This window comes from Nymphaea colorata, chromosome 14 (genome assembly GCF_008831285.2).
Source record: "Nymphaea colorata isolate Beijing-Zhang1983 chromosome 14, ASM883128v2, whole genome shotgun sequence".
Lineage (NCBI taxonomy): Eukaryota > Viridiplantae > Streptophyta > Magnoliopsida > Nymphaeales > Nymphaeaceae > Nymphaea > Nymphaea colorata.
The window spans coordinates 486541-507743 of record NC_045151.1 but is presented as its reverse complement, the minus strand read 5'-3'; the positions used below and the strand labels follow the sequence as shown (position 1 = coordinate 507743).

Here is a 21203-nt window from a genome sequence, read left to right as displayed (position 1 = left end):
TCTGTGCAACCGCAATGCAATGCTAAAGATTTGGAGCAGGCATCAGTGAAGTTGAAACTTTAGAGCAATACATGATCACGCTGCAACCGATCTAACTTATTTGCACCTTCAACCATACCATGAAGTCAAAGAAAGGCAGGGCTGCTCCGGAGTTCCGTTTAGCCTTTATGAACTGGCTCTAATCTGCGTAACTAATCTAAAATAGACCAGTCAATTGGCCGGTCGGGGCTATACTATTGCCGGCCTTCTTGACTAGTCAATTTGAGAATGGACCTTCCCAACTAGATTGATTTTCATGTGGCTGCAGGAATCGCCCTGAATCAGCTGATGAAGGGCAGGCCCACGAAGTCTCTGAATCTCTTGAAGGGCAGGTCACAATGTCTCTTTACAGAGCCAGACTCGAGCTCAAGCCATGAGACTACATAATGCTGCTTAGCCATGACTGGGACAGCCAAGAAATCAGGCGCTAAACTATGGAACCACGACATGCTAAAGATATTGGATGTTGGCTAGAATTTGGACTTGATACAGCAAAAAAGAAAATGACAAAATCCTCGTACCATATGTAATGCACACGCAACCAGATCTAGCACAGACAAACCTTGAATCCTTCCAGTATGGTCCAACAACAGCCAAGTACCGCAGCAACCCACAGATAGAAACAAGGTTAATTTCAGCAGATAGATGACAACTAGGAAGAAGATGATTGGACCCAAAGGTATTCACATATGGTGTGAACCTTCGGTGTTACGTAGGTAGTCATGGTTGAACTTTCAAATCTGCCACTTTTTGTGCAAGCCGATGCTATGTTTGTGAACCTGGAGCCAATAAGCTACCAACGGCCTTATTGCCACAAGGGTCAGGACTGCGTTTCCCTTCAAACTTATTAAAACAGAAGCTACTAACTAATATCCAAAAGTGGCATGTTGATCATTCAACCCTAACAAAGACACGCTCAAGCTGAAGAGATGACCTTGGCCTGTTGGTCAGTCTCGTACACCTCTCAGATAGCAATTTGTGCTTTCCACTTGATGTGCTGACAAAGGCAGCTCAACGCAAGAACACCTGCATCTCCAACTCAACAGCCTTAATGAATGTAGAAACACAGATCTTCAGCAGAAAAACTATCAAGTGGACTCAAGAATGAGCAGCAACTAGTAAGCAATCCATGCCAACCAGGAGATATGTCTACAGGAGAACATACTTGTGGGAGAAAAGTGTGTGATACCAGAGATATCCGGGGCAAATTATCATCAACACTACTACAAAAACACCTGGCCTTCAAGGTGATGATGGGAATGGAGATCACACAGTAGACAAATGTCAGAAATTCCACAACTTTTTCATCTTTCACAAAAAACAACTATGATTAAACCACAGCTGCCACTTCCAAAAGAATCACGACCTTTAAAACATTCTGTACAGCACAAAAGCAAAATTACCTCCCAACGATTTTTACAAAGACAGCTAATGAGTAAAATTATGTTTGTATAAAGAAAAAGCAAAGTCGAGAGCTCGGTCCTTCTCTGAAGCATACAGAACCATTTTTGCTCCCTTTCAGATTACCATAAAGGAAAGGGAACCAGGCTGAAGCATCAGAAACTTGAATTAACTTTTAAGTTTAAGAAATTTCACCAACCATTAGAAAGAAAAAAAAAAAAAATACTTCCAAGGCTTAGCCTGGTAGTGATTATGAATGAATTTATTTGGGCAATACAACATAATAGAATGTAGATATTTTTTTATGCTAATCAGTACAAAAGTGTTAAACTGCCCGTGCTTCAAATGGCATCATTCATATATTTCAGGCTTTAAGATCCCAATATAAGGCAAATTCCTGTAGAGTTCCGCATAATCCATACCATAACCCACAACGAAATTATCAGGGCACTGCAAAATAAAACAGAACACAAGTAACGTAAGAAACAAGACTTCAATCATGCCACTGAAGAGGACAGAGAACACAAACTGCCATTCAATAAGACAATAAACAGCATATGAAGTATTCATATTTTAAAACATCAAGAACAGAAAGGGATCAGTTGGATGATAAAAGAAAAGACTTTTCTATTAACAAATTGACTAATGAAGGCATTTGTATTTTAAAACATCAAGAACACAAACAGAACACTCACATGACTCAGATGACAAAAGAAAAGGCTTGTCTATTAACAAATTGACTATTAGAAGAAAGAGCAACAGGTGTAGTTGGCGGCAATCAGTACCATGGATAAATCTATTTGCTCCTAGCTACACATGATTCACATGGTAATTTCAAGCCCAAATCCCAATAGATCACTAAAAAGAGAGGCTTTCTTACTGAATACGGCAGGCTTGGTTGCACCGAAGATAGTTTCACAAAAAATAGCAGCTCATATACGATCTTGCTCATAGTAGGTGCAAGAGACTGCAAGTTGCCCTTGCATCTCATTACTCTTGGAATGCATTGCATGCCCACCTCATAAGCCTTCACATTCAAGATGTCATTCCCTTCTATGAGAATGACTTTGTAACATGCTAAGGTTATGCACTGGTATGCATGACACAGTTTGACTTAGGCAACAACTTAAGATTCAAGAATCTTGACATAAATTAGGAAGTTTTAACATATTTTGCAATCATTCTCTATTTTGCACCACTTTCTTCATGCAGATGTTTAATGAACAAGTCCTTTAAAAATATTTGGCTAATCAACTTGAGAAGCTACCAACTTCAAATAAATTAAGGGAACATAATACTCAACAAACAGAGAGTTTGTGCACAAAAAGTTACTTTCAGAATCATGCCTGTCATGACAAAATATTAAGAACTTGAATGTGAAGATCATGCTACAACAGATCCTTCTAACTGATAGTAACTCTATGTGGTCATCATATCAGAAGAAGAGTCTCACTAGTTAAAGCCAAAGTACCTCAAAGCCCCTATAAAATTTCCCTCGATGAATTTTCATAACAACTGTTCGTCTTGCTGGCTTGTCGAGCAAAGTGCAGACTGAGACTGAAGAAGCACCTTTCTCTTCCAAATGTGAAATAAGACATGATAAAGTATGCCCAGTGTCAACAATATCTTCAATCTGAAATAGCAATAGTCCTTTCTTCAGTTACATAACATAAATACGAACACCAAATAGGGAAAAGCCATATTAAGATCCCAACTGATGAAAAGAGAGATTGGAGAACTTAATATTACCATTATTATGTACAGATGAACTTTGAAATCACAAGAGGAATATAATGGATGAAGGATGCACATTCATATGTTAGTTAGACTCTTGGCCAACTATGAATCAAAAGCAGTTTAACTCTACAAGTCACTCTTTGTTATAACTTATAAAATGGGTGAAAGAGAACAACAAGCTGCACTTTTTAACTGTCTTGTGCAAAGGGCAAGAATCTTCATGTGAAAGCATACATGCAGCTGTTGTTCCTTCGAATTCCTGCCTTATAAGCAGCTATTAGGATATATGTGACTTTCTAGAACTTTCTAAAGATGGTGGTCTTTATCATTTTTAGTAATTTTCCTTTGTTTTTCCCAATTACTGTCACATTAAAAAAAAAAGAGTCAAGTTGGTTAACCTGACTTGTTTCTTAGTAGGCCTAGTTGAGCACACCAAGAAATTAATCGACCAACTGATCTTAGCCTTAGTCCAAGTAGATTATTTGCTGTTTAGTTGTGGTGAGATAAATTACAATCTGTCCCTGCTATTTTTTATAAGAATTTTTTTTGAGCATCAAAGCGCCCTATTGTTTAGGGATTTATTTCCATTAGATGCATGATGAGATAGATACCTCAAAAATAAAGGAACATCCGCAGACGGTGAAAGAACATATTTAAATTTAAAAGGTCCCTTCAACTACTTCTCCAGATATCAGCTATGAGCATGTACGTTCACGAAATATTAAATCTTGGGGGCTTGTGTTTAGTAGCATGAACTCCATTAGCAATGTAACACGACCTATTAAGTGGCACAACTGCACTAAACATCTAGTGATTATGTACATGAAGTTTATATTATCAGAAAAAGAAAATATAAAGATTTAACTACTCACTACTCAGGCTTTGAGCCTCATTCAAATGAAGCTCCTATATTCAGCCTCTACTTTAAAATGAGTTCCTAACTTCCAGACTGATGTAGATACGGACGATGGTAGAAATGGTTTCCTGCATTGCACATTTCATGTAAAGAACAGGCAGTCCATATTTAGCACCTAAGTGACAGTCAACATTCGTCTTGTAGAAAGGAAAACATACGACCACATTTTCTCCTTGACCCACAAATACAATACTAATATCAGTAAGTTAATAATTAACCACTCCATTAAATACACTCAACATTATGCCTCTGAACGTGCATATGCCAAGGGCATGCACAACTTACAATAATCCAAAACTCATCAAACTTGATGACACTGGAATATGAAAAACAGAACAGTGCTATACATGATACAACTTTGTTGTTTAAGAGAATTTTTTACACATGAAACTAGAAAAAAGAGAAAAAAACAAAACAATGGAAACAAAATGGTGACGACTTGAGGCCAAAGAAATCAATCAAACGGCAATGGTTAAAGCAATTGATGCCAAATAAAATTCTCACAGAAATAGCTAACAAATTGCTGCAAGTAGGGATTAAAAGTATTACCACTATAACATGCTTATCCTTAATGTCAATTTTGACATCATTACAGATTTGAGGGGAACCATTTGACTCCATCCCAGAGCCATAAGAAGACACTTTGATAAAATCAACCATAACAGGCAAAGTTATCTTTCGCACTATGTCGGCTAAAAACAAAAATGCTCCTGTTGCAACCTGCACATCTATAGATGCTTAATATCTGGGGACAATATCATAATTGTCTACACTAAGCAATGTAAAGAAAGTATGTGACAGGAAAAAATGCAACAGCATGTCAAGTCATTAACTGAAAGCATATTTGTAATAAAAAATGAGGAAAAAAGGAAGTAGCTAGTTGTATGATGGAGCCGGGCCCATAGACTTGGGAATTTCATGCCATAAACCAAAAAAACAATAACTAGAAGACAAAAGAATGAAGAAAATTTAGATAAAAGATGAAAATTCAGGTCACACGAGATCCAACTAAATGAATTGGTTAGTTAGCACGTTCATCCCCAGACCCACAAGGAACACCTTGAAACTTCCCCAGAATGTAACAAATTAGTTCTCCAGATAGATAAGCACAGGGTAAAAGTGCATCATATTTCAAAAATATGACGTAAAACTTTCAAATTAAGCACGAGAATCTGGATACGCTCAACAGCGTAGTTCAGCATAACACCTGAAGAAATCCTCTTCTTTTCCTTTCCAGCAACAGTTGACATAGGACCAATTGTTGTCATCTATTATTGTTCATTGGTGCAATAATAGGTCAAGTAGATTCAGCATAAGCATAACGTCTTACTGCCACCACAATTCGCTACCCAGGGAAAAAGAAAAAAAAAACGAAACAAGAAAATAAAAGAAAAAGAGTTTTAACTTCGAAGTACAATCCTATATGTGGTTTAGTTTTATATCATCTGAGCAACCACAAAAAAAGAAGCTGTTCCCTAGTGGATGTATGTGCGCGCGCGTGCGTATGGGTGTGTGTGTGTGAAGAAAGAAAACATGCCACCCAGAAAATACGAAACAACCAACCAAATAGAAACAAGAAACCAAGGTTTAGAAAAACTAAACTATTTAGACAATCATACTTACCCCAATGATAACTAATGGAGGTGAGCAGTCCTGAAAATCCTTGGAAATATCAGAACCCAATTCTGCAACTCTGTCTGCAATTTCTTTTTCCGTCCACAGGATGCCTTGTATGTGTTCATCCATCTCCATCCTCTTGGGTTCGGCGAGGTGGTGTTCCGACCCCATGACGGTTTGAGAGTTGCTCAGCTGTTTAAAACTTTAAACCACAAAGAAGAGTCAATCACAGGAAATTGGAGGAAGAAGCCACCACCATGGTAAGACAAAGAGAGAGTACAGTAGCCGTCTGGCCAGCGAGCAGCAGATGAGACACTGAGCAGCCGTACTATGGAAAGGAGAAAAAGGCAGGATGAAGGCCCTCACGCCGTCCCGCGGTTCAAGGATGCTGGGGTTTGTTCATGTCCGCCCATAACTCACAGGCGAATGACCAATTCATGCCTACGTGATTAAAGTTAGCGCCTTTACGGCTTTCATCGCAAAGCAGCGGCGGGTTATGGCTTGTGTACTCGCGTTTATTTTTACAGTATAAATATGTTAAGGATTTTCACAGGCGAAAGGAAATCGATTCCTTAATTTCTTAATAAAAATCACACTTCAAAAAAAAAGATCGTCATTTTAAGTTCTTGAAACTAAATTTGATAAGCGGAAACATTAGAGAAAACCGGGAATGTTATATATATAATGATAGAGAGTAAATCCATAAATCTCTTTTTAATATAGAGAATCTCTTTTCAAAAGTGCATATCGTTGTTTATTTAATGACAGAGTAAACTCATAATTCACACACACACATCTAGATCTACACCTTCTATAAGCTGGTTCTTTAGATGATTACAGGAACACCAAAGAAGTATATATATATATATATATATATAGACCATAGAATATGTAAACTAAGTAAATATGAAAACTTCACAAATTGATTGTAAGTCATTCAATTGAATCAATTCATAGTTTATAAGGTAATATATATATATATATATATATATATATAGAGAGAGAGAGAGAGAGAGAGAGAGAGAGAGACCATAGAATATGTAAACTAAGTAAATATGAAAACTTCATAAATTGATTATAAGTCATTCAATTGAATCAATTGATAGTTTATAAGGTATTGCATGCACAGTTTTTCAAAAAAATGAATTGGACATTGAACTTTGGTTTTGAAAGATAACTTGTATTTGGTACTTTATAAACCATCAACTAAACCATCAACTAAGTTGATTGGTGGACTCGTACTTGTATTTGGTACTTATGAAGGGTCTTGTATTGAAGATTTGTTATTTTTAAGAGTTCATAAAGTCATGTTCCTTTATTAGTTGTTATTTTGTAGCTTATGAAGATATAAATTGAAGTAAACTATAAGACATGCTTGAAATATGTTGTATCATTACTTGACTCACTTTTCTTTAAGGGCACATTTCATGTCATGCACCCCAAGCTACAGGCAGCTCCTTCTTTGTTCACTATGCCTCCACTGGCTCCCACTGTTGTAAGCAGCTTTTTGTTATTTTTATGTAGGTTCTGTCAAATATTTGTTTACTTATATATTCTAGTGCTTCTTTAAGGAATGAAAATTTTTGAAATGGTGCTTCTCAACCAAAAATTTCTGGCTCCGACCACCGGCTTCAACGCTAGCTTGCCCCTTTCTATGCAGGATCTAACTATCACAAACTAAAATTCACTTCTAGATGTTACATTGCTTCTATAAAAATGATGGATGATTCCACATGTGCAACCCTTGTTAGTCAAAGGCAGAGCCAGAATTGTTTTCTTGGGGAGCTTATTATAATTTTTCAATTTTTTTTCAAAGGGTCAAATTTAAATTTTCAAGAAATATTAACCAGCAAAATTTTATTTTTTAAATCTCAAGAACCCATAGGTGGGGGGCCTGGAGCATCACTGTAGAACACCAAAAAGCAGCCCCACACCTTTGAGAGGAATAGAGAAAAGATGAAAAAAACTTTGACCTTTCAGTCATATGGTGGACTTAGCCTCCAAGACACCCGAAATCTCAGAGCAGCCATGATTCCTACAAGGCTCCCCTTTATCTCTTGTCCTGTAGTTACTGTTCAAAACTGCCCTCTTTGCTTCTCTTCTTTATTACATATAAACACTATGTTCCAGACATGTTTCAGGTGAGAGGACAGAGTTTGGGCGGCGACTAATTTGCATTGTATGAAGGTTTTGGCATGAAGGTGTGTGAGTGCTGCAGCAGTTATTTCCCTGTTCAGCAGAAACTTTCTTTTTTACAGGAATTTGATCTGTTGGAGCTGCTCGACTCATTTCTTAGCAACAGATCGCTTGTTGAGGTCAGTTCCAAATGAAGATACAGGAAAGGAGTATGTTACAGGGGGCAGCGGCCCCACGACGGTTCTTGGTTTTCGTTTATCTCATTGGCCAGTTCTGCAAAATCTGCACATTTCGAAATTTTATGTCTTTGTGAAACCGATCAGTTTGTTGCTTGACTAACATTTTTGGGTAGTTATGTCTTCTCTTCTAGCGTTTTAATTGTTCATACATCTCTGCAACATAGAATTTTTTTCGTTCTTTCTCAACAAAAGAGGATCACCTCACCTGATTTTGCACAGAAAAAGATTAGCTTTCCAGATGCACTACGTAAGTAGTTGAATTTGGTGGGCAAACTGTTCCATGATTAGATTTGTTTCTTACTCTGCAATCAACGTGACAACAGTTCACACGACACCACGTTGAAAAAGATCATGCTTTTTTTTTTTATTAAATCTATTCGAACAAAGTCCAGAAATACATGTTTTGGCATGTGTTGATCAAATTGTATTAAAAATTGATTCTATTACTTTTTTTTTTTATTGTTGCATCGAACAGCAAATAACTTTTCTAAAGCTATTATTTCTGGACATCAAATACACCAGAAATTTTAAACCTGAAATAACTTTTCCACCCCGTTTTGACATTGAAATAAATTTTCTCATGAAAAGTTATTCCAAGCCATCGACGGTGCTCGAAGTCCTCTCGTTTAAAAACCCTCGGTGTCCCTTTTTGGCACATCCTCAAGTGCTAAGATCACGGCCTCTCTTTTTAACTAGAGCAATGCTGTTGTATTCTACAGATTTATACAGAATTCCTGATAAATGTTTGCTATGAAAATTATGTTCTGTCGATGCAGTCTCCTGGATATCAATATTTCCTGGAGAGCTCTTCGCCGTTAGAAGTATAAAGCAAGTCTCTCTGCCTCCCTCTCTCTCTCTCCCCTCCCACCCTTCTCTCTCCGTCTGCAAGAAAGATGACTCTCCTTTCGCGAATTCCGCTCAGAAGAAGCTTCTTTGCATGCCACCATCGATCAATCCCTAGATTTCTAGACAACCACTACCCTTCTCCTCAACTTTTGTCTCCAGAAACCCCATCTTCGAGGACACCCATTTCATTTCCCAGCGATTACAGCCCCCGAACTCGCGTTTTTAATAGTACCCATACTTCCATTTTGAAGAACTATGGTGGACTTCGGCGATTCTCCAATGAAACTGATCGCGTAGATTACGAAAAGGAAGTGGACGAGATCAATCTCAAGTTCGTGGAAGCGAGGGAAGAGATCGATCTTGCCCTGGAAGCGAAGGACACGGTCTATTTCAACCAAGAGGCGGACACAGCGAGAGAAGCGGTGAAGGTCGTCATCGACATGTTCGAAGATTTATCGGCGCGGTTGCCGGAACACGAGAGGCGGGCGCTGAACAGGTCTATGGGTCTGAAGATGGAACAACTGAAGGCTGAGCTTGAGCAGTTGAACGAATGATGAGAGGTCGTGGTTTCATGTTCTCGCCTTTCCTGTTTTATTGTTGAACTCAGAGATTTTGGCAATGAGCTGTAGTTTTCCTGGAGGAACTTTGACAAAGCCGGAGATGAATGTGCATATTTATCCACTTTTGCCTAATGCTAGGGTAATGATAAAAACGTTCCGGTGAAAACATGTTGCCTTTCTTAGTTTTCTTGATGCAGATTTGCTCCAAGAAAGTGACAATAAAGACCCCTAAATAACAGAGTGCCAGTGACGATATGTTGATGTGGCACTCCTTTTTGTGCACTTCTGTTGTGTAAAATGCTTAGTTTCTCCCTTTTTCATGCGATGCTTAAATATGTATATTAGATAGTCTAGCGTTGCTTATCATAATAGTTTTTCTTCCCTTAGAAACCTAGATGGCTTGAAGTTAGTATATGAAATTTCGAAATGATAAAACATTTGGAACTTTGGAATTAGTTCCAGTGCAGCATTGTTATCAATAGCTGTTAACAAATGGAAATTGCTTGTACTTGCTCTTTCAAGTGTCTGGTAGCTGATCCTTGAAGACATTCCACCGCCTTAGCAGCCAAGGAAATCATTCTAGCAATACTCTATCAAGCACAATAAATATGGAAAATCTAAAGACCCAATTAGGCCATATACCTGTTTGGTAAGTTCTCTTCATCCCTTTTCAGGTCATTAGGTGAGGAATACTAATTCTATCTAGTAGGAGAAGCAGTAAAACATCTGTGAAGTGATTTGAGTAACATCAGGAACATGATAATTGTGTGCTTTATGGTAAGTCTGTTGTAGTGCGGATACATGATAAGTATTATATCATAAATTTATCACGTAACATATGTTTCTTGCTATGGTTCTTTAAGAATTGCTTCTAGGTGGAGAAATGATAGAGATAAACTGTGGAGAGCGTTTAAAACTCTGACATATCTTTGGACCTAGTTTCACTTCTCGAGTCCACATGTTATTCCACACTTGTGAATTCTCCTGTTACCAAGGAGGTTAGCCATTGTATCCAACTGAAATATTATTTCACCACACTGCTTATGGGCATAAGTTAATAGACAACATCATGCAAATTTCCACTGTTCATATAAGGCATCTGCAATGTTCTCCAGCTCTTAGCAGAATCGATGCTTCCATTTTCAGTGGTTAGCATTTAGTAGTTAGTATAGTACCTCCACTTAAAGCATGTTGCTGTCTGTAGGATCATATGCAGCATTCTGTTAGAAAGATTGTCTTTATGGACTTCTATCGTGATCCATGCATCTCCAAGCAACTTATGTAAGCAATAGAATAGTTCTTTCATGTTTAAATCACATTTTTCCATATCCAATGGTTCCATTTTATGAAATCTACCTGCATTATTTCTGCAGAGTCTTCTCTCAATGGCTGTGGTTAACAAGGAAACATGTTTTGCATTAGTTTTGCAACCCAATTATTGCGCCTTACCATTTCTTATGTTTCTAACGGAACGTCTGTTCCCGTCCTGTTTCTGGTAGCCCTAATGAGAAAGATTTCATGCTAGTTAAGTGAGGGAACTTTTCATAGGAAAAGTTGACCTACCAGATATGGGTATAAATGTGACAAGCCAGGAAAAGTGATTGGACAATGGAGACTAGGACTGCTGCCTTCTTGCAGTACCCTTTTTTGTCAATCCGATTGCAAGGGAAATGATTCAAAAATAACAGAAACTTGATTGATCTAATCTAAGGGGTAGCAAAAGAAAACACAGAAAATTAAGCAGCATCTCGTAACATCCATTTGTAAAATTAGCTATTGATTTTACAGGACCAATTGGCAGTTCCATTGGTATTATTGAAAGCAATTCCTTCTCATCAAATTATGCTCTTATCTGCACTTTAGGGGATCTAGAAATTGATAAGTTATTTTTTCCTTTTTGAATGTCCGATAACTGCAATGTTTTTCCCTGCGTTCTATTTTGTTATGAACTGCTCTTTCTCCAACTGGACTGATTTTTTTCTTTTTTCTTTTTTTTCCCATATCATCCGAACTTAATAGTGGAAGTTCATTTTTGATGGACACAATTCCCCTATCTTTATAACTCCAGCATATTCCTATACTTCAATTCCACGAGATGACAAATTACATATTCTTACTGTAATCCAAATTCAGAGAGTTACATGATGAGCACAGTTTTCAGTTTACTTGAAAAGGATACATCGTAGCTTTCACTTTGACTGGGGGCTGTAAGAGTTACGGTTCATGCTTTTTAAAAGTTATCATCAGATAGAGTTCAGACCTAATTAGTCAGATTCGCATATATATTGATGGAGAAGCAATTAGAGATTGTAAAGAAAAACTTCGTAGACATAGGCAGGATTTCTTAGGATGTTCGGGTTGAAGGAGCTCAAAGGTTTAACGCTCAGGCATGTATCATGGCATAATCTAAAGAGGTCTACCTAACCTACCTTGCTCACTTGGAGAAACTAATTCACATTTTAATGTACACCTGCAACATATGGTGATCACTTGTACATCTTTTCTGTTTTTACTGAATTAATCTTTTTTTCAACGATTAAAAGTTAGCAGTTTGCTTGATTGATGGTGGAACTCTGGTAATTTGCACTTTTCTCTGATTGAAGAAGTTAATTCCAAAGTACACAACATGGGTGTCTTGAACATGTTATTTTTAGATTTATTTGTTTGTACAAATCTTTTGGTTGTTGGTACTTCAGGGTATCTGTTGCAGGCTGATTCAACAGTCGGACAAGGGAAACTACAGAATGTATGTAATATTTAAGTTTATTGTTGGATGTTATGAGATAGCTGAAGCTAGGAGCGAGCAACAGCCTCTTAGCAAGAAGCTCAGGCAACGCAAGCGTTAAGAGTTGCTCCTTAAGTCACTGATCTTCACTTGCAAATATGGGCTTTGTTGATATATATATATATATATATATATGCATGAAATCAAAGCCCAAGCGAGCTCAGCATTGGCAGACTAGTGATTGAAACTGGTAAAATGCTTTGCAGCTTGGCTCTTTCATACATAGGTGCTTAGCCGTACCAGGTAGGTAAGTGCCATCTGAGCATCTCCGGGCCTGTCTTGTGTAAATTATAGCTCCAGTTGTTATCTAATCTCTAGTATGGTAATTACTCTAAATTGTTAAATGATGCCAGTGTTCTAGAGGAAATATTCAGGTCATAGGTATCATTCGTATCTTCATTTAACCTCCGATGTCACTGCAGTGTCACTGGCAATGAATTTCATCATGATCGTTTAACTGCTTTTAAGCAACCCCAATGTGCTACTGTTCTGAAGATTGATAGGGAATGCTTGAATTATATAATATTATAGTAAACTAGTTATAACATTCTGGACTATCCATAGGGCCTTAGGAACTGCACTCTAGCTTCTTAAAATCTCAGAAGCTCAAATGTCAAGCACTCCTTAGAAGAGAAGTGCTTCCCAAAGTTGAAAATATTAATTTCATGTAACACATTTGATGTGTGTGTGTGTGTGTATATATATATATATATAAAGGGGTGAGAGAGAGAGAGATAGGGATCTTTGGGAAGTAGGACACCAGCAGCCAATGCATGCACCAGAATATTGATGAACTAACATAATGGAAAAATTCCATTTGAAGACCAATATTGTAGCCCTAATTTCAAAAACAGGTCTCATGCTTTGAATATGCTGATACGAGCCATACATCTACTAATCATCGAGTAGAAGCTTCAGGTTAAGGTTTATCATTTTTGGAAATGAGTTATAGTTCTCCGTATGTTGTTTGAATGTAAAAAGCACTTATTTTATGAACAGAAAGAAGTGTTTCAATCTTACTGAGTCTTCAGGGCGAGTTAATTGTAAGAGAAGTAGAGAACAAGTGAGCTCGTTTTTGGCAGCAAAAGCATGGTGCGTATCAAGAAGTTCAAAAACATTGACGCTTGTTACTGAATTAGGTCCAAAGGGCGACCCTTCAATGCAATTTTTCTATATCAATCCTAAAAGTTTTAAATGATTACACCTTTGTGGTTGCTGCTAATCCAATGTGCTGCTTTGGGTTGTTTAACCATAAGTTGTACACCTCCAAGTATGAATGTCAACGATCGGATTCAAATCACATGTAATCTTTAACTGTATCCACTTTCCGGATATTCTTTTATTCGGCTCGAATATGAACAAAGAAAAGTCATATCCAAATCTAAATGCGAAATCTGATTTTATGATCCGAATCTAATTTTTATGTTCACATCCAAATCTGAAATCCGATTTTACGATCCAAATACTTTGTGTGGGCATATGGAGATGGTTTCATGTGAGGATTAGCCCATGTTGGTCAACTTTTCCTCACCTGAAATGCAAAATGAAAATGAACTGGACACTAGAACTGGTGGGGGGATCAGTTGGACTCACTTAGCGTCTGGGTCCCAGTTGGACTGACTGCAGACAAATGGGTACAATGGATGGGCTTTCATTTATGTCCCTTGATGTCACCAAGGTTTAGAGTGACTCTCTCTCTCTCTCTCTATATATATATATATATATATATGTATGTATATATATATATATATATATATATATATATATATATATATATATATATATATATATATATATAAAGGGACATTGTTTTTGTGGTGAGTACATTGAACTTGGACGGTCTTGTGAAAACTGTTGGGAGGGAAGGAATAAGAAACACACATGGATACTGTGGCCACAAATTCCATTAAATCCATCTTTTCCGGATTTCATATCCTTTTCCAACCCGTGCCGTCACACCTTTTTTTCCTCTCTTTGTCTCTCTGTCTCTCTAACCATGTGTTTTTTCTTGAGGTTTATTTTGAGATTTTCAAAATTAGACAATCCAAGGCATAGTTGAGAAACAAAAAATTTATGGAAAAGGATGGAGAAGAAGAGCAAAAGTGTTATCTTTATATGTATAATATACGCAAAATATTATATTGCGTCTAGACGGTGGTCCCACCCTAGGTAATTGAAAAATAAATTTACATTAAAAAAAATTGAAATTTTTTAGTTGCGTAATGTATTTTTTAGATTCGGGTTTAGTTTGACCTTACCCGAACAAGTTCATTGGACTGTTTAGCCCGTCCCTGAAAAAAATCCTCGCTTCGCCCCTGGGTATAGGGAGTTCAAATCTGCCGCCCCTAGGTTTTGTTAGAGAATGCGGTATTTTTTGCACGGCAAGTTCTCCATCGGTTAAAAATGGCAACAAAATCTCAAGGGCTGTGGGATGACTAACAAGCCAAGTAGATTTTAATAGGGCATTTGCATGCAACTCTGTCTTAGAAAACTAAGTTTTTTTGAAGTGTTTGGGTTATATCAAAACTGAGGTTTAGGAAAACCTAGCTTTCACAAAACCTGATTTTGTAAAAGAGAGTAAAAAAAAAAAACCTAACTTCTCTCATGTTATCTATAAAAAACCGGGTTTTGGGCGTGCCAACTGAATATACAAACCAAGTTTTCAAAACTCATTAAAGAAACTTGGTTTTTATAAAACCTAGCTTTTACAAAATTGGGTATATGATGAGGGTGCCTGCCAAAGATTCACAAAACAGTTGATGAAGCCAGATGAGTGCAATTTCTTCTAAAGTTTGGTTAAATCAAACAGTGATGTTTATGTTGGAAACTGTATTGAAAAAAAATATATATTCAAGTGGATGAATATATCTGAGAATAAATACATTTGCTATCAAAAGGTCATAAAATTTAAATTCTAATCTGATATCATATCCGACTGTGAGACAATATGGATTTGGATTTGACCCGATTATGCCTATAAATACCAGATCTTGAGCTAGTCAGACCCGAATTAGAATTTAAAAGGTCTTGATTCGAGTTCACTTATGTAGAATCCCCAAAAAACTAGATTCTGTAAAGATTGGATCGAACCCTTCACATCCCCACTCACAAGCTGGGGTCGAGGCCTCCGTCTCAGGAATCACAAAAACGATCCTCAATCTCATGAGAAAAAAAAATATACACAAAGAATTCCCACCACTAACTTTAGATATTCCTCATCACATCAAACAAAAGTGTCTAGGTTCAATGCACCAAAATTTCTCTTACCAAACATGAAGATCTTTCATGGGTGTCCTTCAAAAGATCAAGATGAACACCCTTCATAGACTCATCATCTGTTCTTTCAAGTGTTCTTAGCTTTCATGGGTATCTTCTTAATGGATTTTTTACATATTAGAAAGTCCTAATTAATCATGTTAGAAGAACCAAAATGTACATCTCATTTATAAAATTAGCCAAAGGTGTAAAACTTGCAAATGGGTTGAATTTGGGTCCGAGTTCAAAACCATATGACAGCTTGGCAAAAAGATATTATAGAAAAAACTCAGGTGAAATTGCCAATCCATTACATTTCGATCGCATATATTCTGATAAAGATACGTCTGGTCCAATTCAATGAGATCTCCAACCCAAATCCGAATCACGTCCATATTCGAAACCGTAAAAGAATCATATTTGTTAGTTGTATAAAAGGAGGAGGTCGGTTCTTTCAGGTGTTTAGATACATCCCCTAAAACCAAATGACTAGAGTAGCCTTCACAATGTTATAAAAGGGCAGGCGGATTGGCGATCTAAAGCCACCAAGAGACCAGCAAAAGGAGGGCAGTTCCGGAACAAAGACGGCAGTTCCGGAACAAAGACAGGAGCCCACCGGGAAACCCTAACCGCGCCGGAAGAAGTCGTCGATCCGCCGATTGCCGGGGGGAGCCGGCTTCTCAACCGCACGGGGGCGTTCCTTCAGCCTATCCGTCGCCGTCTCGACGGCCGGCGGGGGGAGGCAATCAAGGAGGAAGTCGCTCGTGGGTCCGTGATTCCGGACGGCATCCCTGAGGTGTTCGAGCCTCACGATCCTCTTCTTCCGGCGAAGGGTCACGGCGGCGGAGGACTCGGCGAGGTGGCGCAGGAAGAGCACAGTCGAGCGGGAGACGAGCGTCAGGGCCTCGGATGTCATCTTATTGATGTCGGGATCGATCCGCATGATCTTCCTCACGCGCGCGCGAGGGAAGATGTCGATCATATCTCCCGCTTCTTCCTCCTCCTCTTCTTCTTCGTCCTCCTGCCTTCCTCCGCCTCTTCCTTCTTCTTCCTGCTTTCCTTGAGCTCCTTCTTCTTCCTCTCTTCCTTCCTTTTCTTCTTCCTCTTGCGCTCCGTTGGCTTCTTTTCCGTCCTCACCTTCTCCTATTTCTTCTTCTTCTTGCGCTCCTGTAGCGTCTTCTCCTTCGTCCGCCATTTCTGCTGATGGAAAATTTGCCCTAATTTTTTCACTCTCACTCTCTCCATTTTAAGGGCCTTGAAAGATTTCCCGCCAAAATTAGGGCAGCTTGGAAATATTTTACGATCCCCAGGGCAAAAATGAAAAAAAAATCTTAGATGAGAAATTTGCAGGACTCCACGTAGGCGTAATAAGATACTACTAAAAATTTGTTCTTTAATTTTTTTAGGAAAAATTAATTGAAAGTCACGAACACGGACCGAGACGCGTTGGCCCTTACAACCCTACACCGTATCGGAAAACGGATACGGCTAATCCGGCATTTAGGGCATTGGCTAACCAGGTTTGTGCAAAAAAAAAATTATTTTTCTTTCAATTTTTAGGGCTTTAGTAAATCTGAACATGTCAAAAAGCAACAGTTCAGTACATTTTGAATTGTTCAAAATACTGAAAATATGTTCCTTATTTATAGCTGTACTTTTGTTTGAAAAGGTTTTATGAAAAAAAAAAAATCTGATTCCTAATCACCGAATTTGTGGTGCAGTATGAACCCCTAGATAACATTTTTTTTATTACTAAAAAATCACATATTTTCTACCAAATGAGTTACAAGATTTGATCAACCAAACCTGAAGCTTGCAATACATTTTGGGACATTATTTGTTACTATCTTTATTTTATACAACGCCACTTGTGAGTTACTTAAATTATATCAATTAAATGACTGATATTATACTGTGTTGCTTATATTCTTCAGTCTCATATTTTAGATGCGGCGCTGGATCCGATGACTGGTAAATTATGTTAGGGTCACGTTTTATCAATTGTCTTTGGATTGTGAAGCATATGCACCAGACCTTGGTAACCTTTCATTCGTGTTATTAATGGTGGTAAAAATTCTTGATCTGAAGCAAATTAAACTTCCAAGTTCCTTAAATATTTGGATTCCTAAAGGTTAATTTGTTCGATGACTCGGATCTAAGATTCGAGGTGATCGGCAAAAATTTTTAACTAAGAAGCATTAGTAATGCAAATTTGAAACTTGAAGTGGCACCCTCAGCAAAAATTATTCACGTATTAATATATAAATAAGGCTATTTGCATGTAGCCCAGAAGTTTTTCGGGGACCGAATTATAGTTTCAAACTTTTGACAAGGGTTGAAATATAATTTTTAAAATTTTTAGATAAGAAAAATAATTTTTTTTCTAAATTTACATGTAGATTTTTTTTTTTTTAGGGAGGGGCGAAGGCCCGGCCAGCTCTCCTTTTTTCAAAATAAACTATCCAAATGGTCTACCGTCTGAAAACCCAACTAGCTCTGCAGTGCCCTTTGAAGAAACGAACTCGTGCCACCCTTGAATGTTCCTCAAGTGAGTGAGGTTCTCACCTATGTTTTTGCCTTTCACGAGTCCTTAATTAAGACAGATTCATGAACACATAGTTCTAATGTTTTATGAATTTCTCCAATCTTTAGAGCCGATTCATAAAACAGACACTAATATTCACCAACTATCAAATGGCCTCTTAGGTACAACCTACGTTTCCCTCCCAGAACCAGTTCTTGGACGTGGCCGATGCATTTGGATCTACCAGGCTCTCATGGATCCACTCCATATCAGCCATAGCTCTCTCTCTCTCTCTCTCAGGGATCCAAGCAAAGGCTTTCCACACAGTTCTTAGGTCCACATATGAACTCTGAATCTACATATCTCAACCCCTTTGTTTGTTACGTCTCAGAAAATCTGATTTTTGAATTTGAGGTTCAAGGCCACTCGGTGACCACTACTTAGTTTTGCAAAATCACATTGCCCGAACAGGAGCTAAGTCTCTTTCTATTCCCTCTGCCTCTAGGATCCAAAGGCTGCATCGATATCAATGTTTGGTTGAAATGATGTGCTATACATCAACTCGGGCATTGTTTTCCCCTCTTGGCATAAGGAATGTGTGGCACCTATGCCTTATGCAATGCAACGTCGAAAATGTTTACATAAGAAAGGCTTAAAAAATTGAAATTTTTGGAATTGGGTTGTGGTTGTTATTTAATTTTTCAATAGAAAAGTTTGTTACTGTTTTCATGAGTCTACTTTAAAGAATCTTTAGGGCATGTTCGTTCAACAGTAATAAAATGTCCTTAAGGGCTCCAAATCATTCTTTTGAAGCTAGATCGCCAGTGATCATAGAGAACATTCTAAATCAACAACAAAAGAGTCGGTCAAGCCTGCATTTCTTCAAGGCCGGTTGCTGAATTCCTTGCTCTTTTCATGAATGGAATCAAATATCGAATATTATAGAAAAAAATGTTATATGTTGGGAGAGTTTGTTCTTGGATGGCACTGAAGATCTAAATATGACTTTCTCAGCTTTGTGCTTCTCATTAATGACGTCGCCGCCGGTAGTTCCTCTTTTCCATCGAAGGTAGGTATATCTCTCTCTCTACCCTGTTCTAGTGCAATGACGATGGTGGGAGAGGGTTTTTCTTTCTGCTTACCATCTGTGGAAGGGGGTTTTCTTCTTTTTTGCTTGCTCCATCAATTTGCATCGTGGGTACATTATCATTCGAGAGTGTTTTCTCCTTTTCTGCTTACTCCATCGAAACTTACGCTGTGGATACACTAGCATTTATGTCTCTCAGGAGGACCGGCATGTGGGTTGCAATATGGGCAGCCTGAGTCCCTAATCTGCCCTAGCTGGACATATTCACGTCCCCGTATGGGCTTGTAGAGATGGACAGCAATGTTGCATCGTATTAGCAAGCTGGCTTCTTATTAGGTGATTTAGATGCATATAAGCACCTTATTTCCTTCATGTCATTAGGGATGTCAATATATTCGATTTGAATCGGATATCCGACCGATCCGATCCAAAAAAATCGGATATGGATAAAAATTTAATATCCGATTAAGAAATCAGATTGGATTCAGATTTAATAAATGACATCCGATCGGATTCGGATTCGGATATACATGAATATCAGATCGGATTCGGATACGGAGTCGGATCGGATTCATTTTTAGACAAATATCCTCTATCTAATACTTGAAAAATGGCAAAATCCGGTTCAAAATTCGGATTCGGATTCAGATATAAATATAAAAATCGGATTCGGATCGGATTCGGATTGTAAAATCGGATTTCGGATTCGGATTCAGATATGACTTTGCTTTATTCGAATTCGAATCCGAATCCGAATCCGAATATATGAATATCCGAAAAAGCGGATATGATTAAAGATGTATCTGATCCGAATCCGATCCGTTGACATCCCTTCCTGTCATAGATCCCCAGCAGAGATAGGAAGAAAGGGCAAATAGATTAATCTTTTTCTCTCCATAATGCCTGAAACTTTTCATGTGAAGAACAATTTGTCTCAGTTGTTGTACCCCAACAGTGTGGTCTGTGTTGGCTGGGACAAGTCATCTAATGTCTCAAGCAATGTAGTTGGTATCAGAATTGAATATTTTACAAAATGATACAGAGAATGAGGCTGAATGTGTGAAATTAACAGTAAGAAAGAAGAAGAAGAGGCTCAAGAGGAAGAATCGTATGTTCTGTGCATTGTTATTGACAACTTTCTATCTTAATATACACAGTAGCAAGAAATTAGGGATATGGAGTTACAACGGATTCTCTGTTACAACAGAATTGGAAACAATATCTTGACTAATAAAAAAGATTTTATTTTCAAAATTCGAACGGTTTCGGCAGTCATCCTACACTCCCCCTCAAGTTGGAGTGTGCAGATCTGTGACACCCAACTTGGCCTTCAAGCTTTGAAACATATCTCTGCCCAATGGTTTTGTAAAAATATCAGCAATGACGTGGATACATGCTGAGGTTGAATTATTTTCTGTTGAACCTTCTCTCAAACAAAATGACAATCAGTTCTATATAAAAAATTTTGTTCGTTCATGAAAAACTGGATTTTTGGAGATATACAAGGCTGCTTGATTGTCACAATATAGACTTATTGGTTTGTGATGGTATACATCCAAATCCTCTAATAGTGCCTTCAACCATACAATTTCGCATGCAGCAGTAGCCATCGCTCGATATTCCGCTTCTGTGGATGATCTGGCTACGGTGGTTTGCTTCTTTGACTTCCATGAGATTGGACTTTTGCCAAGAAAAACCACAAAACCACTTACTGATTTCCGACTTGAAGGACAACTCGCCCAATCAGAATCACAATACGCTCTTAACTGCATTTCAGTAGATGATGATAGAAAGATACCTTTTCCAAGAGATGATTTTAAGTATCTTAGTATGCGAAGAGCTGCTTCATAATGTGGAAGTCGTGGTGATTGCATGAATTGACTTAACGTATGAATTGAATATGTTATCTCTGGATGAGTAATGGTCAAATAGATCAAGCACCCTACTAACCTTCGATACAAAGCTGGATCTTTAATCGGTTCACCTTCATCTGGAGTTAGTTTCAGTTTTTGATCCATAGGAAACTCGGCTGGTTTTGCTCCTAATAGACCAGCGTAAGAA

The 21203-nt window shown here is 37.9% G+C and overlaps 3 protein-coding genes across 5 annotated transcripts; 1 reads left to right on the top strand and 2 right to left on the bottom strand.

Moving 5' to 3' along the window:
• Nucleotides 1-1471: 1471 nt before the first annotated feature.
• On the bottom strand, nucleotides 1472-6191 carry LOC116267609 (uncharacterized). 3 transcript variants are annotated; one of them, XM_031649451.2, is made up of 5 exons: nucleotides 6040-6191; nucleotides 5717-5912; nucleotides 4643-4813; nucleotides 2912-3073; nucleotides 1472-1890 (listed from the first exon to the last, which is right to left on the bottom strand). In XM_031649451.2, the coding sequence occupies exons 2-5, from the start codon at nucleotides 5879-5881 to the stop codon at nucleotides 1792-1794; spliced, it is 597 nt and encodes a 198-aa protein (XP_031505311.1). In that variant the 5' UTR covers nucleotides 5882-5912; nucleotides 6040-6191; the 3' UTR covers nucleotides 1472-1791. The 3 variants fall into 3 exon arrangements, with proteins under 3 accessions (XP_031505311.1, XP_031505310.1, XP_031505309.1); XM_031649450.2 differs by having other exon boundaries at nucleotides 5991-6189; XM_031649449.2 differs by having other exon boundaries at nucleotides 5717-6189.
• A 2538-nt stretch (nucleotides 6192-8729) lies between these two features.
• LOC116267615 (embryogenesis-like protein) lies at nucleotides 8730-9773 on the top strand. The gene has a single exon (XM_031649461.2). The coding sequence runs from the start codon at nucleotides 8979-8981 to the stop codon at nucleotides 9483-9485; it is 507 nt and encodes a 168-aa protein (XP_031505321.1). The 5' UTR covers nucleotides 8730-8978; the 3' UTR covers nucleotides 9486-9773.
• A 6152-nt stretch (nucleotides 9774-15925) lies between these two features.
• LOC116267732 (uncharacterized) lies at nucleotides 15926-16765 on the bottom strand. The gene has a single exon (XM_031649609.2). The coding sequence runs from the start codon at nucleotides 16724-16726 to the stop codon at nucleotides 16157-16159; it is 570 nt and encodes a 189-aa protein (XP_031505469.1). The 5' UTR covers nucleotides 16727-16765; the 3' UTR covers nucleotides 15926-16156.
• Between the last annotated feature and the right edge of the window lie 4438 nt (nucleotides 16766-21203).

Bases quoted from the DNA above. Each gene is read 5' to 3' on its own strand.
- LOC116267732 (XM_031649609.2), bottom strand. From the start codon at position 16,726: ATGGCGGACGAAGGAGAAGACGCTACAGGAGCGCAAGAAGAAGAAGAA.
- LOC116267615 (XM_031649461.2), top strand. From the start codon at position 8,979: ATGACTCTCCTTTCGCGAATTCCGCTCAGAAGAAGCTTCTTTGCATGC.
- LOC116267609 (XM_031649451.2), bottom strand. From the start codon at position 5,881: ATGGGGTCGGAACACCACCTCGCCGAACCCAAGAGGATGGAGATGGAT. The intron at 3,074-4,642 runs GTAATACTTTTA...TTGCTATTTCAG, and splicing joins AGGATAAGCATGTTATAGTG to ATTGAAGATATTGTTGACAC. The intron at 1,891-2,911 runs GTACTTTGGCTT...TTTATTTTGCAG, and splicing joins AATTTTATAGGGGCTTTGAG to TGCCCTGATAATTTCGTTGT.